Genomic DNA, 20,729 nt, shown 5'->3' on the forward strand with positions numbered 1-20,729 from the left:
GAAAGTAGATCTGATGGGGATGGGTTAGAGCAGTGATTCCCAACCTGTGGTCATATGGTCCCTTTGGGGCCATGGCAAATTTCAGGGGAGCCACAGAAATTTTTTGGGATTTAGGGGGCCACAGGTTCAATGAAGGGGGCCACGGAACTACCACCCTGTTGCCTCCTAAATTTCAGTTCTAATAAATTTAAATCTATGTAGTTGAAATATTTTTGATGTTTGTGGAATAGAATAAAAGAGAATATATGTGCAATTAATAGACTGATATTTTTATGGAAGGTATTATAATATTGAAGTACTTTTTTTACCGCTAATAATGTCAGGGGGGGCCACAGAAAAATTAAAAGATCCCAAGGGGGCCATGAGCTAAAAAAGGTTGGGAACCACTGGGTTAGAGAATAGGTTTCAGGAGTACAGGGAAATGTAGAGAGGAGATGATGGTCTCCTGTGACTAATAAATAATGAGGTCAAAGTGTGTAGATGCGATCTTATTACTTCAGGTGCTGGATTGGATTTTAACTTTTCAATAAGATGCATTGTTTTATTGATTATTTTTGACTCTGTGGTATTCTCACCTCTTGTAAAGATTTGCTTTCGTGCCAAACATCATACTTGGTCAAATGACTGTATTGCTCGGGCAACATAATGCAACGGAGTTAAATGTTTAAGAAAGAACTGCAGATGCTGGAAAAATTGAAGGTAGACGAAAATGCTGGAGAAACTCTGTGGGTGAGGCAGCATCTATGGAGCGAAGGAATAGGTGACGTTTCCAGTCGAGATCCTTCTTCAGATTGAAGAAGGATCTCGACCCAAAACGTCACCTATTCTTTCGCTCCGTGGATGCTGCCTCATCCGCTGAGTTTCTCCAGCATTTTTGTCTACCTTTAGTCAAATGACTGTATTGTTCGGGCATATTAGTGCAGGTTCTAGAAGTTCAGCTGAGCAGAAAATGCTGAAAAACTCATCAGACAGACTGATTGTGGAAGGTAACATAATTTATATTTTAGTTCATAGTCCAACCTCCGCAATTTTGGGGACAGAGCCTTCTCCAGGGCAGCTCCCAGGCTCTGGAACTCCCTCCCCCAACTGATCCGCAATTCCGTGTCCCTCACCATCTTCCAGTCCCGCCTCAAGACCCATCTCTTCACCTCTGCCTATCCTTAGCCCCACGTCCCCGTCCCTTTTCAAAGGTGCATTAACTGCCTCATACTGTGTTTTGTATTGAATTCTGTCTTTACTTTGTGTACTAGTCATGTCTCTACTATTTATTTCATTCCCCTTACATGTTTTTCCTCTACATGCTCAATTTTTGTAAGGTGTCCTTGAGACTCTTGAAAGGCGCCCATAAATAAAATTTATTATTATTATTATTATAGTCATAGAGTGATACAGTGTGGAAACAGGCGCTTCGGCCCAACTTGCCCACACTGACCAACACACCCCATCTACACTAATCCCACTTGCCGCCGTTTGGTCCATATCCCTCTAAACCTATCCCATCCATGTGAATGTCAATGACATACAAGTGTTTCTTCCTCTACAAATGTTGCTTGACTTCCTGATTATTTTCAACCTTGTTTGTCTTTTATTTCACCTTTGCTTTAAGTGCCGGCCAAATGGAACTTTTCGGTGCTGTGTTGAGACCGGTGTCACTAGTGATTCATTGTCCCTTTATCACACACCGCAGTGAAGTACCTTTTGCAAGTCAACGCACTCTCGTACCTGTCAGTCCCTTGTGCAGAATTAGACCATTGTTCCCAAAATAGCCCTGAGATTCCTAGGTCGAGCCATCCAGTGAGCTTCAGTAAGAGTTGATTATGTGGGAATCACAGAAATGAAGATGATTCTCACAACTCATAGCACCGCACTTCAATTCCAATGAAAGCCAGGTCGTTTATTGGATTGCTTCACTATACCAAAGGGGCGGCACGGTGGCGCAGTGGTAGCGATGCTGCCTTACAGCGCCAGATACCCGGGTTTCAGCCTGACTATGGGTGCTGCCTGTACGCAGTTTGTACGTTTTCCCTGTGACCGTGTGGGTTTTCCCCCAGTGCTCCAGTATCCTCCCTCATTCCAAAGACGTAGAAGTTTGTAGATTAATTTGGCTTTGGTAAATATTGTAAATTATCTCTAGTGTGTAGGACAGTGCTAGTGTACAGGGTGATCTCTGGTCAGTGCCGACTCGGTGGGCCGAAGGGCCTCTTTCCGTGATGAATCTCTAAACGAAACTACTAAAAAGACTAACAGATTTGATCGCCTGCAAATATCAGTATTTTAATTTGTATATTTTTTCATTTGTTTCCTATATGACCTACTCTTTTTTGACCCTATTTAATTGAAGGCCTTGGGAAATTGATACTTGGATCAGTCTGAGTGAATTCAAGACAAGCCAGTGGTACTTGGCTTCATTCAACTTCTTTTTCATTCCATTTTAACGCTGCAATGTACCGTTACTTTCATCTACCGTTAAGTTGATGCACTCCCCCCCCCCCTCATCCCCACTCCCTCAACCTGTCAATATCTCGTTGCAGACAAATGGCCTATCACTCTCAATGTCTGGGCCGAGCCATCTATCTAAAGACCCTAACGAAATAGTGAAATGCAATATAGCTACATCATCAGTGAAATCCCTTCCCCACTGGAAAGTATTCTCCTGCTGGTATCTATTTAAAATGCCATCTGGGGCCTCATTCAAATACTAAGCTGCTCAGCATATGACAGTATTGAGAAGATCTTAGCAGCCACCTCCTTTGGGAGGCTTTTCAGTCTATAATAACACCATCCACTCTCACATAGCGCTTAGATTAAGTGAACATTGAAATTCAGATGAACAGGGTCATTATCTCAGTTTCTTGGATTTGAAAGGAGCAGATTTTAGAATTTAACCCTTGTCTATAAGCCTGTGAAGCCTACATGCTCTTCTGCAACTAAAAAGTATGTGCGTGTGATCATAAAATAAACATATGCTGGAAATGTTAGATAAAAGTGGAAAAATTCTAGGAACAAAACTGAACACTTTGATCAGTATCCTAAAAGCATCAGTAAACTGATGATGTTGAAGGAGATAGATTCTGCACATGAACTGATGTACGAAATGATAAGATTGAGAAGGAAAGGGAAGAAAAAACACTGAGGGCCAAGGATTATCACTGCACTGAAGCAGCTCATGTGTTTAATATCTTGAAATAAGAATACGTTTTTAGTGTGCAAAGAGGATGAAAGGTCCTGGTGACATATAAAAATCATCTCAGTCAGGTTACAAAAAGAAGCAAGAAAAACACAAGGTCAATAAAACAGCTCCAATTTATGCACCGCAGTTTAAATATGAATAGAGCTGATTTTAATGCAGGCCAATTTTCATCAAGCACTGTCTTTCTTGTCTGATTAACTCCAGATTTTCAGTGGATGTCAGGGATGTGTGGCTGCCACTGACAGCTCTGTTAACACCGGTTAACTGGTTATCGGTTCTGAGGTGATTAAGTGTGACAAACTGTGGTATCGATGTGCTTACTGTCCTTTTAGATTTACAGAAAAAGATCCAAATTAGCAAAGCAACACATTTGGCAGGGGTGGGGAGGACGGTGAGCTTTATTCATGTGGCGATAATGGTTGATTGTTTTAGAAATCAATAGCATTGTTCAGAGTAGGATTTAAAACTATTACTCAAGATAGACACAAAATGTTGGAGTAACTCTGTTTTGAAGGAAAGGGTGACGTTTCAGGTCGAGACCCTTCTACAGTCTGAATGAAGGGTCTCGACCTGAAACGTCTCCCATTCCTTCTATCCAGAGATGCTGCCTGTCCTGCTGAGACAGTTACTCCAGCATTTTGTGTCTTTCTTCGGTGTAAATCAGTACCGGCAATTCCTTCCTACACACTTGAAACTTCAATTTGTTTTTCAACCCAAACTTATTTTATGTCCCCTACGTAGATTTCCTAAGCACCAAGTTCCTAAGTTCCTTGATCCAGTTACAAAAAACTGTGCAAGAGTAATTTCTTGTTTTATTTCACCCTCTGAAGATTTCTCACTATGCCATAGTCCAGTGTAATTTTGCAACATGCAAATTACTTCATCAAATTGTATCAATCTTACTCTTTCAGTCTTCCTTTATGCTTTTTATCTACAAACTTTAAACCTAACTTTCCTAATTATCCCATTATTCTTTTTCAGTCTACCCCGAGAATCCTCTTCCATGGTCTTAATTTTGTATTCAAACCAAGGATAGTGTTAATGTGTGGGGATCGCTGGTCGGTGTGGACTCGGTGGGCCGAAGGGCCTGCTTCCACGCTGTATCTCTAAACTAAAAAATAAATAAACGTTAAAGGTATTAGTGACACAGAATATTCAAACATCCATTTAGGTGCTCCCTTGTCAGACATCTTTTTCTGAGTAATATTTTCTATGCTCCATCCTAAAGCTGATCCTCAATCTCAATTTAAACACATTTTTCTTGTCTTGGTTCTTGGTTTCTTGGTCCTCCAAAATATTCCATATGGAATTTAAACTGGAGGCGGAGGTCTACTTCATGACTGGATAGCATGGAAATAACAAGCATCTCGGTACACGTGACAATAATCGACAATTACAGAAATCCTGACCCGAAACACTCTGTCCATTTCCTCCACATTGCTGCCTGGCTTGCTGAGTTTCACCACCACTTTGTTTTCTGCCTTGAAACCCTGATTATTTCGCATCCAGCTCACCAAATGCTGATTTCCACACTCCCCTTTACACACTAGTGCCCGAATATTCACACTACCGTTAACGTTTCAGGGGCCTCTTTTCCCCTCGGCTTGATCTGTTTCACATGCTGCTTGAAATTCACCAGAACTCACTAGGTCTATTTCCTCCTTTATACACATCAGAGTAAATTTACTGAGTCTGGTGCAAAATCAGTTATACCACTATGTGACATTTAGAAGAAAAAGTTGAAATGTAAGTGTGTTGGAGTATTAATTGCAATAACATCCAATAGATCGTAAAATCTGCCATACCAGCTCCACCAAGCATGCCAATTTAATGGGATTTCACTCTATTATTTATTTCCTGTCTCCCACATCAGTCATATCACTGCTTTGTGGAGTGAGATTGCCAGTTAGTGATGAATCAGTCTCTGTTTTGTGCTGGGACCCACTAGAGACTGGATAGACATTGTTCCGTGTCATTGCGTCTTGCCATTTTATAGCTCACAACAAAACATTATTTTTCACCCAATGGATTTGAACGCAGGGCACGGAGATGCAAATCAAGCATGTAATTCAATGTGTCACCAAATGCCACAACACCAATTCTTTATGATGATTTTTCAAATAAAACTTGCCTACTAAGTTTTGATATTAATATTTACTCCAAGCTAAATATCATGAAGAGGATTAAAATGGATCTCCATAATCAGTGTTTAAGAAGGAACTGCAGATGCTTGAAAAATCGAAGGTAGACAAAAATGCTGGAGAAACTCAGCGGGTGAGGCAGCATCTATGGAGCGAAGGAATAGGTGACGTTTCGGGTCGAGACCCTTCTTCAGACTGATGAAATTTATTTTTAACTGATAGTGCAGTGGAGTGGGGTCGCTATTTAGTTACAGGCAGTCGAGGGCAGCCGTAGGCAATCTCCTTCGCTGACCGGGCATTTAGATTGACTCATTGGTGTTTTCAGGACCAAGGAAAACCGACCGGTAGATAAAATGGGCGCTAAACTTTATTATACTTCTTAAAAGTGTCTCCACTCCTTCTCTCCCCTTCTCTCCCCTCCTCTCCCCTCCTCTCCCCTTCTCTCCCCTCCTCTCCCCTCTTCTCCCCCCCCCCCCCATCCCGCGCTCTCGAAAGGACTTACCGTACCGTCTTTTACCTTCCTCTTCATCGCGGTGTGAATTTCAGACAGCGCTCCCCCGCTTTCCCTAGCCTCCGCCTTTGCGATGTGTGTGTGTGTGCGCGGTCGGTCGATCCAGTTCGTGGTTTCAACGCGGACGGTCGATCCAGCTCGAGGTTTTCCAGGCGCGTGCCCTCGAGCTTGAAGGTCGAAGACACTCTTCTTAACTTGCGGATTAGGTCGCTGCAGTGGGACAGCCCCTTTTATCAGTGCGTAAATGTCACTATACGGCAGTGTTAGGTGAGCATTGGTCATATTGAATTTGTTCTTTTTTGTAGCTAGGACATGTGATAGAATACAGTTGTGGATATTTTGGTTTGAACAACTGGGATATGTCAGGTCATCGAGCCTGTACAAATCCAGTGCACATGGTTGTTTCTTGTTCTGACTTGGAATGAATTGAATTGGCTGAAGATGGGCTGTGATGCTGTACCTATCTAACTGTTTCTTAAACGTTGGTATAGTCCCAGCCTCAACTACTTCCTCTGGCAGCTTATTCCACACACCAACCACCCTTTGTGTGAAAAAGTCACTCCTCAGATTCCTATTAAATCTTTTCCCCTTCACCATAAACCTATGTCTTCTGGTCCTTGATTCACCTACTCTGGGCTAGAGACTGCGCATCTACCCGATCTATTCCTCTCATGATTTTATACACCTCTATAAGATCACCCCTTATCTTCCTGCAGGTCAAGAAATTGAGTCCCAGCCTGCTCAACCTCTCCCGATAGCTCAGTCCCTCGAGTCCTGGCAATATCCTCATTCTTCATTCTTGTTATTACCTTCATGTTGGTGTTTGCCTTTTTTAGAACTTCCTTCTCTTGTTGGCTGTTTAAATTTACACCACCATTTATCACCAGGTGTGGCAAGACAGAAGAACTTTGATCTGGTCCAATAGTTGTGGCATTATTTAACTCTGTCTACAAATGTGAGCGATTTCAATGTTTTTGCCGGCACAATATCCAAAATAGTAGCTTGAACAATTTGGCATGCCTGGTGCTGCTGTGGCATGCTCCTTGTAAGGTTGTGCAGCTTTTAATAAGGCCTTCAGACTAGGTGTGTCAGCATTCTTCCATTCCTGACTCCTGCCACCTGGGTTACTTTTCATGCTCTCCCCCTCTCCATCATCAACCAGCCTAACTCTGGCACGGTGGCCACCCATGCAGTTTCGAACAAGCAGGCATGATTTTCCAAATTGTCTCTTGATAACTTTGATAATTGGAAACCAGACTGGAATGTCTGGTTTTGATTATTGTATTTTTAAAAACCACATGCGGATATGCGAATGGACATGTTCTGCAGAAGCAGTCAGCTCTTTTTATTCATTTTCCTCATTTGGCTTGAAGCTGGTTAGAATCTAGCAGCGGTAACTGCAAAGGATTGAACTCAAACATGTTGCATACCTCAAAACTAAGTAAATTTACAGGGTAGGAAAAAAATGTGGCATGTTGCTTTCATTATTAGCTCTTCTAAACTGGATGTAAATTGCATAAATTATTTTGCAAATGTTCCAACCCTAAATTGAGACGTTTTTCTTTCCTTCATGGTTAATTACATTAAGCACTGTACCATTTACATATTGTCTTCCTGTTTCTCTCCAGGCTCGGAGAAGCAAAAGACTTGCATGCTTATTTTGGATAATCAGTTGTCCGCTTCAGTAAAGAACCACATAAAAACAATCTAGAGTAAAACGAGTAATTGAAGTAAAGAATGAATGTGTTGTAATTACAAAACCGAGGGAAGAATGTATGTCATTCATCTTACAGCAGTCACTGGTCATGGTTAACTGGCAATCTGTGTGAATACTGTATAATGTTAGACATTACAAACTGCGTGACAGTTTGGCATAAAAATAAGCAACATAATTATATTAAATAGATTAATTGGTAAGCTTGCCTTGTTTTTCCACCCGGTAAGTTATAATAAAGGGATGGCTTCCAAAAGTATACTAGCTGTTCGACTATATTTAAAATCCAAAATTGTCTATCAGAATGCAATTGTGCCTCATTGTCATTGAGTTTTATTATAAATCTGATTCAACAATTTCAATTTCCAGTTTTAATTTTCATTTCTCTTGAAAGCATATTTATGGATGATCTTGAACTCTCCGATACCATTTGTGATGATTTCTTGGAAGGAGGTTTGACACCAAAGCAAATGAACTCTGCTAAATTATAATGAAATAATCAGAACAAAAAGTCAGATAAGTCAAATGTAGTCAAGTATTGAATGCACAATGCAAATGCCAACAATTGCCGGTCATAGAAGATTATAAATTGGATCTAACTGGCTGATGGCCATGAATTGGTCAGACCCATGAAATTGGGTGTAAATGTGTTACATATATTACCAGGTGGCGCAGAGGTGGAGTTGCTCCCTTACAGCACAAGAGTCTCAGTTCTATCCTGACTATGGGTGTTGTCTATACGGAGTTCGTATGCTCTCCCCATGACCTGCGTGGGCTATCTCCGGTTTCCTCCCACGCTCTAAAGATGTACAAGTTTGTAAGTTAATTGGCTTGGTATATTTGCAAATTGTCCCTAGTGTGTGTAGGATAATGTAAGTCTACGGGGATCGCTGTTCGAAGGGCCTGTTTCCATGCTGTATTTCTAAACTAAACTAAAACTAAATATATCTTCATTCATATGTGCCCCATCCCATTTTCCTAATTTCTTTCACACCAAAGGAAACGCCTGCCTGGGTTTCTTGGTAATTACATATAAATAAGATGAAAATTATTCCATGAACTACTATATCTAGATTATTTCTATCTATCATGCATTATTTCATCACCATTGCTGAAGAAAAATATTAAACAAAATATGCATCAACTTTTGATGGCCTTACGTTTGACTTATTTCTGCATAGAGTGATACACTACATAAAAAAGTCCTTCAACCCATTTTGTCCTTGCCAACCAAGTTGTCCCATCTACTCTAGTCCCACCTGCCCACATTTGGCTCGTATCCCTCTAAACCAATGTACATGTACCTGTCTAAATATCCTGGAAATGTTGCTATAGTACGTGCATCTTTTAATTGTTACTACATATCTTGCACTATTTGCTTTGTATGTACAGTTTTAAGCTTGGACGGTGTTCTTTCTCAGTTATATTTCTTGTTCTTTTACATCTGCTGTCTGGAAGTGGAGAAGGAACAGTTGAACAACTTTTCAGAAGTGGATAACACCCATGTGCTTGAACTTGAAATCCTTTGCACACGGCACATATCTATATTTGTCAAAGAAACTTCATCTTACAAAACCCCATTAAGTATGCGTGCATATTTTACACATGGGAAACAATCCATTCAACTCAATGATTCCATGTTTCAGAAGGGTCTCGACCCGAAACGTCACCTATTCCTTCTCTCCATAGATGCTGCCTCACCTGCTGAGTTTCTCCAGCATTTTTGTCTGAAGAAGGGTCTCGACCCGAAACGTTACCTATTTCCTTCGCTCCATAGATGCTGCCTCACCCGCTGAGTTTCTCCAGCATTTTTGTCTACCTTTGATTTTCCAACATCTGCAGTTCCCTCTTAAACGTATCTTTTTTTATTATAACTCCAGCAACTGATGATGCTGACTATAATTTTCTTTGAATTGCACCTCACAAATCCGTTTGTTCTTTTAAGCTGAATACCATTTAGAGTATAATTATTGTTTTTTGGTAAATGAGGATATACTGTACAAGAGGACATTGTAGTCTGCCATTTTTAGCCCATTTTCCCACCTAATCATTATCACTTAATAACTTAATCTTGTTTTCAAAACAAAAGAACTCTACCTCCTGTGTTGGTATCATTTGCACAATTTTGACAACATTCTCATAAGAATTGCACTAAGTTATTGTACAGTGAATGGAACTGACCCACTACTCTGGAAAAATATTCTTTAACTCTCAATCCCGCTCTAAGCAATTTCTAATTTGTGGTTCTATGACTCCAACACTCCTTCATCTTCTTTAGTAAACTCCCATGTGTTTTCTTGTCTCTATCTTTCTCCCTCCATATTATTTAGCACCTCAAAGAATTGTATGTTGGTAAAGTACAAGTGCCTTTTCAAGTCTGTGCCAACTTTTACAATCTCTCCATCTATCTGACAACATGGGGATTTTACATTTGATTCAAGGCTCTAATCAGTTTCCTATCACAAACCGCAGTACACCTCCATCATAGACAATGCATTGTTAGTGACTTATTTGGGTTACAAACCATTTTTAATCTTTATGCTTGACGTATTTTGTCAAGCTGTCATCAGGGAATGTGTAACATTAGTCAATCAATTGTGCACAGATGCATGAAGCCAACTGCTGAAGTGTTCCTCGTGTAATTTCATCTCCAACCCATTGACAATTGTTGGCGGTATCAGGAGCACTTCAGTTTTACAAATAGAAAGTGTTTAGCAGGTCCAAAGTGTTACAGATTGCATCTATTTGCAGCCTGGCTTTATAGTTTCATTGTAAAGCACTTTACCGTTTGGAGATTTTTTTCCCCCCACTCTGGAATGTAAATAAATGAAAGAAAGTAAGGAAATAATAATCCCTGGGTAAATCAGACTATGGGACATATCTATCTCCAAGGTATTAAAGATAACTGATTAATGTGTGTAAAATTGTGATGCAAATGCCACTGTTACTGATAGAAATGGTTTGTTGCTTATAATTAATATATAAAATATGGCCATCTCTTATTATGCCTGACGACTAGTTCATTAGACTTGCTTCTGCACCACCCAACCAAGCCCGTGTTTGTTGAGCAAGCACTAACTGCCCCCATTACAAATTTTCAATTTCTCCCAAGGCAGCTTTGGATTTCCTAACGCTAAATGGGTTTTAGCTCTCATCCTCGTTTTCAGCAGTTGTGATTGTGAGGACTTCTAGCTCCCCTGCAGAACTTTGGGCATATTTTCTGAATATTAGATCAAAGAATCAACAGTTCTGCCTTTAAGCAATCTCAGGATTTTATATTATGCAGTCACAGGCTTGTAACTTCTTATCTTTTAACCGGCTAGATTCCAGCCTGGTATTTTGATGCCAGAGGCTTATCGGCTTGGGGTGGGAAATAGTAGATTTGTAATCTGTCAGTGGGGAAGAAGCCATTTTGCTGGTTTGTTCAGAAGCAGTCAGGGCTGCTTTAGCTTCTCAGTTCATTGCTTGCACTCTCTGTAAAAGTCTTTGACTTGAATGATGGTCTTTGACTTGACTTGAAAGGGTCCCAACCTGAAACATCACCTTTCCATGTTCTCCAGAGATGCTGACTGACCTGCTGAGTTTCCCCAGCGCTTTGCGTCCTATTTTGTAAAACAGCATCCGCAGTTCCTTGTTTCTACGATGTAAGTTCTCTGGAGTTTAGAAGGATGAGGGGGTTCTTATAGAAACATATAAAATTATAAAAGGACTGGACAAGCTAGATGCAGGAAAACTGTTCCCAATGTTGGGCGAGTCCAGAACCAGGGGCCACACAGTCTTAGAATAAAGGGGAGGTCATTTAAGACTGAGGTGAGAAAAAACTTTTTCACCCAGAGAGTTGTGAATTTGTGGAATTTCCTGCACAGAGGGCAGTGGAGGCCAAGTCACTGGATGGATTTAAGAGAGAGTTAGATAGCGCTCTAGGGGCTAGTGGAGTCAGGAGATATGGGGAGAAGGCAGGCACGGGTTATTGATAGGGGACGATCAGCCATGATCGCAATGGATGGCGGTGCTGGCTCGAAGGGCCGAATGGCCTCCTTTCTATGTTTCTAAGTTTTTACCTGGCAAGCTGTATTCTAGTTCTCAGCTCACTAAAACAATCTCATCATGCAGAGAAAGAGTGCTAAGGATTGATCATCGTCTGTTTGTATACAACAATATCATGGATTTTGGTGGAGCAATGCAGCATAAGAAAATATATTGAAAGATGTATAACCACTCAGACTGTGTTTAATGGCATCTATTGTCTTAAACAAATCCCTGGGTAGTTCAAGCATCAGGCAGCACTCACATTATTGAAATACAACCAAATGTTCATACAATGTTCAGCTTACAACCCAACAGTATGAACATTGAATTCTGCAATTTTAGGTACGTACATAAGCTTCCCTGTCTCTGTTCTTCCCCCATATAAACCCTTATATGTTCTTCCCCCATATAAACCCACCACCCCTTCTTTCCCCTCTCCCCAACTGACTCACATCTATTTCTCCCCTCCCCCTTCCTTCCGACCTCTGACTTCACAACTCGCAACCATTTTTTCCCTTTTCTCTCACCCCCTCTATCTTAACACCTCTGGCCTTCGTTCAACCAAATAGCCCTCCTCACTTGTATCGGCCTATTACCTACCAGGTTGTTTTCTGCCCCTCCGCTCTTATAGCTTTCTTCCCCCTTCCCTACAACCAACCTGAAGAAGGGTCCCGACCCAAAAAGCTGCCTGTCCTGAGACGCTGCCTGGCCCACTAAACTGCTCCAGTTTCCAGTGGCCCTTCTGTTGCCTCATGTAGTCTTGAGATATGAAACTATGCCCGCCTTCTGAATATATCTGCACGGTTTAGAAACTACATTACACTGAGGTTTTCTCCAATTACTTATACACAAGAAATGTCTTGCTACTGCAATCAGGTAACTTTGAATTACCTCATCCATAAAATTCGAGGTAACAGCAAGGTCTTCATCTTAGCTGGTCTTTTGCTTGAGATGGAGTAATGTAAATAGTATATGAGGGGAGAGGGCTTCAATGGATGTACCTTAAGAATGGAGCAAGAATGCAAGGAAATGTTTATGTACAGATATATCAGTATGAAGTACTATGTGCGGTGTTTAAGAAGGAACTGCAGATGCTGGAAAAATCGAAGGTAGATAAAAATGCTGGAGAAACTCTTTGTTTAAGAAGGAACTGCAGATGCTAGAAAATCGAAGGTACACAGAAATGCTGGAGAAACTCTTTGTTTAAGAAGGAACTGCAGATGCCGGAAAATCGAAGGTACACATAAATGCTGGAGAAACTCAGCGGGTGCAGCAGCATCTATGGAGCGAAGGAAATAGGCAACGTTTCGTCCCGAAACGTTGCCTATTTCCTTCACTCCAGAGATGCTGCTGCACCCGCTGGGTTTCTCCAGCATTTTTGTGTACCTGGAGAAACTCAGCGGGTGAGGCAGCATCTATGGAGCGAAGGAATAGGTGACGCTTTGGGTCGAGACCCTTCTTCAGACCTATGTGCATATCAGTGGTGTGCCTAAGTTGTAACAGTTGTGTTGGATTGAGCATATTAATTTCTAACTTATGTAGAACGATTGTCTTTTGAGGTAATACAGGAAGTCATTGACTACAATCTGTCTGACGTTTCACTATTGCAAAGGCAAGATTGCCCTTATGATTATTATTCACAGATTAATTTCAACTATCCATCCCAGTGAGCCCGATCGCCCGTTCTCTGCTTTGAGTTTCCATGGATTTTGTCAAAAGTATTAATTATATCTTCATAACATAGACGTAGGGGAAGAAGTATTGCTAATTACGTCTGGGAAATGGAAATGGAATTTTAAAAAAGCAGGAAAGGTACATGGCAATCTTCTTGATCGTGGGATTCATGATATTAGTGATTGTGTGAACAAAGGAGACGTTATGGTGTTTAACACTGTTGCCTATTAAAAAGTTGAGGCACTGTAGCGTACATCACTGGGTGAAATATAGACTGCGTTTAAAAGAGAATTAAATCAGTCTGCTAGAAATCGACCAATTAGATGAATGAGCAGGATAGAAGTACTGAAAAAAAAATGTCCTTATCCCAAAGCCTACACAATAGACAACAGACAATAGGTGCAGGAGTAGGCCATTCGGCCCTTCGAGCCAGCACCGCCATTCAATGTGACCATCCCCAATCAGTACCCCATTCCTGCCTACTCCCCATATCCCCTGACTCCGCTATCTTTAAGAGCCCTATCTAGCTCTCTCTTGAAAGCATCCAGAGAACTGGCCTCCACCGCCCTCTGAGGCAGAGAACTTCACAGACTCACAATTCTCTGTGTGAAAAAGTGTTTCCTCATCTCTGTTCTAAATGGCTTACCCCTTATTCTTAAACTGTGTGTGGCCCCTGGTTCTGGACAAGTGTGACTGGAGCGCAGACTGCCCAATTACTAATTTCTAAGAGAGAATCCACCGGTTTGTGGGTGTCAGAAGCCCGCACTGCAGTCCAACCCACCATGAAGCCGAGAATTAAACCAGCAACATGCGTGTATTTCTGCTGGGAATGTATTGCTGTGATAATTAGTTTGGGGCCACAAAGTACCAATCCAATTAAACGTGGCAATATTAATTACTGGTGTAGCTCCAGCCCTCTTTAAAAAAAAAAAACAACAGCTAAAAGAAGTATTGTGAGAGAGGAAGTGGCAGCAGTAGTTATTGAGGTTATAGATAATTAAAGATCCCTTTTCCAGGTCTATCAAAAGGATCAGATGCAGAGCTGAAAGGCCAGTGTCAATTTAGACTTTCTATCTATTTCTTTGCTTACAAATTTAATTTCCTCGCAGTGGATTCCCAAAACACCGCTCTATTTATCAGCCTTCGAAGCAGAGACAACATGGGATCCCTGTCAGATCAAATGCCGAGGTTTACTGATCAAGCAGGAAAAACTGCCAGGTGTCGTTCATTAAGATTGACAGCCACTTATCTGTAATTAAGCATGAAATCTATATTGGTGCATCACTTTTAAACATAGTTTTGCACGCTTATGTTTGTGGGTGTCGCTAACAAAAAGCCTGTTTGACATTTCCCCTGTGCTGACGTATCTGCACAAGTGAGGCCTGGTCTCTTTTTCATGAAAGGTAATTGCTTTCAGATTTTGGATGTGATGTTCTTCTCCAGAGATGTAACGAAAACTTAAAGTACTGCACTGAAGCACCAGGGGCAGGGCAGGAAAATACCGCAAGAATAGAGCCCATTTATGGAGGACTCAGTAATTCCAAGTATCGGTGGAAACTGAGTTTATTGGCAAATAAAACAACCACTCCGAAGTGATCTCGGGGAAAAGATAGCTAAGAAAATACTCAAGATAATTCTGAAACTTTGCTAAACTCAAGAGGATAGGATAATGAGTCACAGGGTTAAACCTACACAAAATTAACTGTAGACAAAAATGCTGGAGAAACTCAGCGGGTGAAAACCCGCTGAGTTTCTCCAGCATTTTTGTCTACCCTCGATTTTTCCAGCATCTGCAGTTCTTTCTTAAACACAAAATTAACTGGACTGTTTCCCGGAGAGGAGCTTTTAATCTGGCCCGTTTCCCCATGGAAATGCCATGTCATTTGAAAGAATGCTCTGGAAAAAAAACGAATTTGCAAGATATTCTTAACAGTCAAGGATATTTCACTGGGGTGTTGGCATAGAATTGAATCACCGAGACTTCTAATTTTACTGATGTTCAGCACAATGCCAGTGACATCTCTATGCTGATAGATGATACATCATTAGGAAAATCTCGTGGGATGATCCTGTTCACGCAATCACACAATTTGCTTCCGCTGCAGCTCCAAACTTGGTTAGAACTGTCAAAGTCTTAGTAGTAGGCCTCCCTCGGTCATGACTGACCATGGGTGATGCATCCTAGTTTGCAGGTGATGTGTGGTCAGATGCAAGCCTGGGCAATCGATGTCATATGGAGGACAGGCTGTTGCCCATGCAGCACGTCCCCCCTCTCCACATCGCTGATCGATCCAAAGGAACAGCAGGGCCGTTACAGTTTGGCACCAGCGCCGTCGCAGGAGCTGCCAGAGCGAGGTTGTAGACAACGACAAACTGCCTTAGGGGCTCCGACTCCGGATTTTCTTGAGGTTTACTGAAGGATACGGCCACAAGGCAGTGGTGGTTTTAAATCAGGGTTTCCCCTCTCCTAGATGGACTGCCTTCCCAGGCTGACGAGCCCCATCTGCCCGAGACTCATGGGGGTGGGAGCGTCTACCTTCCCGCGCAGGTCTATAGCCCCTGGCCACTGCTCAAAGTCTTAGATATTAATATAAAGCTTTGAATGTTTATTAGACAGTTAAAGCATTCAAAATGGAGTATATGACAAGCCCAAGCATCCCCCTTCCCACTCCATGCTGAACTTCATAAGGAATTCAACATCGGAGTACAACCCATTGTCTAATAGAGAATCATTGGCAGCAATTAGATTCCTGTGTTTGCATATACATATGCATAAGTTTGAGTTTAGTTCATTGTCACGTGGACCGATGTACAGTGAAAAGCTTTTCGTACAAAGTTTCTGTACAGTTAAAAACTTTCAAAGTTGTTGGATTTTATGTGGAGTAATCACTTTGCAGAATCTTGCCCATCATGTTTTGGTCAATAGAAGTATACAATACATTAGAAAGTTAGAATAAAAATGGGAAGTCATAGTTAGGATATGTGGAATGATAAACGAGAAACAAAAATAAGCTAAATTTGAATAAAAAGGGAGAATTTACTCAACAATATTCAATTTTGCTCATCTTCCTTGAATATGATTGAATCAAATTGATTTGAATTGAATTGAATTAAACGATACTGCATGGAAACAGGCCCTTCAGCCCACCAAGTCCATGCTGACCATACTAGTTCTATGCTATCCCATTTTTACACCCACTCCCTGTACACTAGAGTCAATTTACCAGGGCCAATTAATCTACAAACCAACACATTTTTGGGATCTGGAAAAAAACTTGAATGCCCAGTGGAAACCCTCGCAGTCACAGGGAGACTGTGCAAACACCACAAAGACAGCAACCATGGTCAGGATTGAACCTGGGCCTCTAGCGCTGTGAGGCAGCATCTCTACCAGTGCTAGAGGCCCAGTAACAATCTGCAGTATGAAGACAAAAAAAACCCATAAAACTTTGTGGGTAGATGTGTTTCTTCATGTGTATCTAGTGAACAATTATCCAGCAGAGATATTAATTTTATTTCTTCACGGATGCTGTCTGGACAGCTGATCATTTCTTATATACAATAATACAATTTTCTGTGTTGTTTCTTCATATGGGATTTTGTATGGTGGAATGGGACGTGGCTGGAAGGCTTGCAACTGCATATATTGGGAAGTGATTTGGTGACTGGAGTTAATAATTAGATCTAACTTGGTATGTATAGTTTGAATTCATGCTTCAAGATGTGATGATAATATGTGGCAAGCAAAAATAAAGGTGTTATGTTGAGTGTTATATTAATTTTCCTTTTCTTCTTTGCAGCTAATGCTTCGCTAATGGGAGGAGGTGGAGGTAAGGGTTTTGTCTGATGCTTTTATTTGAACAGTATTATATCATTATATTCAGTTTCGTTTAAAGAAACAGGCACTTCGGCCCACCGAGTCCGCGTCGAACAGCGATCCCCGCACACTTGGGACAATTTACTCTTATACCAAACCAATCAACCTACAAACCTGTACATCTTTTGGAGTGTGGGAGGAAACCGACGATCTCTGGAGAAAACCCACACGGCCACAGGGAGAACGTACAAACTCCACACAGGCCGCACCTGTAGTTGTGATCGATCTGACTTTCAGTAAGCGCTGTAAGTCAGCAACTCTACCGCTGCGCCACTGTGCCGTCCACGGTTTTCTCACATGGTCTTGGCACAAACTGGGGTGACTGCAACCGTATAAAATATCATTATCCAATATTTGAAGTTGGGGGACTTTCTGTGTGATAGCGAAGCCTAGTTCTTTAAATCTCTGGACTGTATTTAAAAACAAATTTGTTTTCCTAGCAAATAATTTCTAGCTTTTAACAAAATGTCATGTTTCAAAATACATCCAATATTCAGTATTAAATCTGCACCATTTCATTTCCCTGATGTGTGTCTGTAACACTGATTTATATTGTGTGGAAAACAGATATAAAATTCTCAACTGTTGTTACTGTTGAATTATTAGATCAAAATAAAAAAAGCGTATTCCTCAATATTGGAGAAGCACACGGAGTTATTAACATTTCTCCCGAGAGCATTGGGCTATGTGACTGATGGAGGGTTTTAAGATTATGAAAGGCTTTGATAGTCTAGACATGTTTTTTATTTGGAAGAGTCCATAAACTAGCTATCAATGAAAGTTGACCAATAAATTAAACAGATTAAACATTAAACAGAGTCAATACCTTCACTCTGAGATTGGTGAGGATGTAGAACTTGCTGAATGCTGAAGATAGAAGCCTGATAAGCACAGACAGAGACAGAGTCAAGTCAAGTCAAGTCAAGAGAGTTTATTGTCGTGTGTCCCAGATAGGACAATGAAATTCTTGCTTTGCTTCAGCACAACAGAATATAGAAACATAGATAGAAACATAGACAATAGGTGCAGGAGTAGACCATTCGGCCCTTCGAGCCTGCACCGCCATTCAATATGATCATGGCTGATCATCCAACTCAGTATCCTGTACCTGCCTTCTCTCCATACCCCATGATCCCTTTAGCCACAAGGGCCACATCTAACTCCTTCTTAAATATAGCCAATGAACTGTGGCCTCAACTACCTTCTGTGGCAGAGAATTCCACAGATTCACCACTCTCTGTGTAAAAAATGTGTTTCTCATCTCAGTCCCAAATGTTTTCCCCTTTATCCTTAAACTGTGGCCCCTTGTTCTGGACTTCCCCAACTTCGGGAACAATCTTCCTGCATCTAGCCTGTCCAACCCCTTAAGAATTTTGTAAGTTTCTATAAGATCCCCCCTCAATCTTCTAAATTCTAGCGAGTACAAGCCGAGACATATGAAAGTCCTGCCATTCCAGGAATCAGTCTGGTGAACCTTCTCTGTACTCCCTCTATGGCAAGAATGTCCTTCCTCAGATTAGGAGACCAAAACTGTACGCAATACTCCAGGTGTGGTCTCACCAAGACCCTGTACAACTGCAGTAGAACCTCCCTGCTCCTATACTCAAATCCTTTTGCTTGTAGGCTTGAATACATAGATGGACAGAGTGATCTTTCACATATTAATTTCTGTTAACTAACTCTATTGTGGGCGGCACGGTGGTGCAGCGGGTAGAGCTACTGCCTCACAGCGCCAGAGACTAGGGTTCGATTCCGACTACGGGTGCAGCCTGCACGGAGTTTGTACCTTCTCCCCGAGACCTCCGTGGGTTTTCTCCGAGATCTTCCCACATTCCAAAGGCATAAAAGTTTGTAGGTTAATTGGCTTGGTATAAATGTAAAATTGTCCTTAGTGTGTGTGGGGCAGTGTTAATGTGCGGCGATCGCTGGTCGGTGCAGATTTGGTGGGCTGAAGGGCCTGTTGCCGTGCTGTATCTCTAAACTAAGCTAAACTCAGCAACTGTTTAGAGATGGGAAATTCTGTAATAGTTGCTAGGCAGAGGTGCATGCCTTTGTTGTGTAGGTTTTTTATGATAACGGAATATAGAAAATCTCACTGCGTAGAAAGGTGATTCTTCTTTAGGGAGTGGATTTGTTCTTATTCCTTTTGTTCCAGGATGATATTGGAAAGATGTTTGCACATAGTCACATTTGATTGGCATGACAGCAGAAAACATAAAACTCCTGTGGGCTTTAGTAAATAAACCATCCATGTCTGCAGTGTTGTGCACTTGGCCTTACTTCCTAGTTAGTATTCTCTTTGCCTTTTTCTCCACAGTCAACACCGATTGATGACCAATAAGAAAAAGATATGTTTTGTATTTCTTATTCTTCGTAGCTTCTATTTAATGGTCATGTCCTTGTTGTCCTTGCTCTTCGAGGTAATCCTATTCTTTTAATGAGCTGATCTATTTATGGGCTGCACAGTGGAGCTGTTAGAACCTCTCAGCCCCCAAAATCTGGGTTTGATCCTAACCTCGTGTGCTGTCTCTGTGGAGTTTTCTCGTTCTCCCTGATGACCTGGGTCTCCTCCGGGTGCTCTGGTTTCCCCGTGCATCCCAAAGATGTGCGGGTTTGTAGGTTAATTGGCCTTTATTAGTTGCCCCTAGTTTGTAGGGAGCAGATAGTACGATAATGTGGAACCTTTGTGGACAGGTGATCGATGGTCGGTGTGGGCTCAGTGGGCCGAAGGGTCTGTTTCCATGCTGTATCTTTCAATCAAGCAAAACATTTAGTTTCGAGATAGAGATACAGCGTGGAAACTGGCCATTCAGCACACCGAGTCCAGCAATCCCCATACACCAACCCTCTCCTACACATTAGGGACCATTTACAATTTTTTTTAAACCGAAGCTAATGAAAACCTGAAGATAGACACAAAATGCTGGAGTCACTCAGCGGGACAGGCAGCATCTCTGGAGAGAAGGAATGGGCGACGTTTCGGGTTCTTCTTCAGACTGTGTCTACCTTTGATTTGATCTGCAATTCTTTCCTACAAATCTACAACATGTACGTCTTTGGAATGCGGGAGAAACTCAAAGAAAACCCACTCAGTCACAGAGAGACCATTGAAAATTTGTACAGGCAGCAGCCGTCGTCAGGATCGAACTGGGGTGTCTGGCAACATCTCTAGTGCTGGGCCACTGTGCCGTCCGTATTGTAATCTTTAGTATAACTGCAACCAGCTTTGCCCTGCTGCTGGTACCAGTTGGAACCAATATTTGGATGAATGAAATAGAATGAAAACATTCTGATGCTCATTATTTTTTCCACAAAAATAGAACATGGCAAAAACTCAGGTTAAAAGTTCATACATACAATTGACCTGCATGCCAAACCAGCTTTAACTTTTTGTGGACTCCCATCAAAATAAAATAAAACTCTGAGTGAAATATTGCCTCTTGTCTCCTATTCCATGTCCTTTACTCCTTATGAAGGTTGAAGAATAAGGAGCAAGCCATTTAGAACGGAGACGAGGAAACACTTTTTCTCACAGAGAGTGGTGAGTCTGTGGAATTCTCTGCCTCAAGAGGGTGGTGGAGGCAGGTTCTCTG

At 41.5% G+C, this 20,729-nt stretch overlaps 1 protein-coding gene across 1 annotated transcript in view; it reads left to right on the forward strand.

The window, feature by feature from the left end:
• macrod1 (mono-ADP ribosylhydrolase 1) overlaps positions 1-20,729 on the forward strand; it is a 369,433-nt gene that overhangs the window by 214,031 nt on the left and 134,673 nt on the right. Inside the window, exon 4 of the mRNA XM_033015165.1 lies at positions 17,060-17,089. Coding sequence (XP_032871056.1) covers positions 17,060-17,089 — 30 coding nt within the window. The remainder of the gene's footprint in view (positions 1-17,059; positions 17,090-20,729) is intronic.

Source organism: Amblyraja radiata, chromosome 45, assembly GCF_010909765.2.
Source record: "Amblyraja radiata isolate CabotCenter1 chromosome 45, sAmbRad1.1.pri, whole genome shotgun sequence".
Classification (NCBI taxonomy): Eukaryota; Metazoa; Chordata; class Chondrichthyes; order Rajiformes; family Rajidae; genus Amblyraja; species Amblyraja radiata.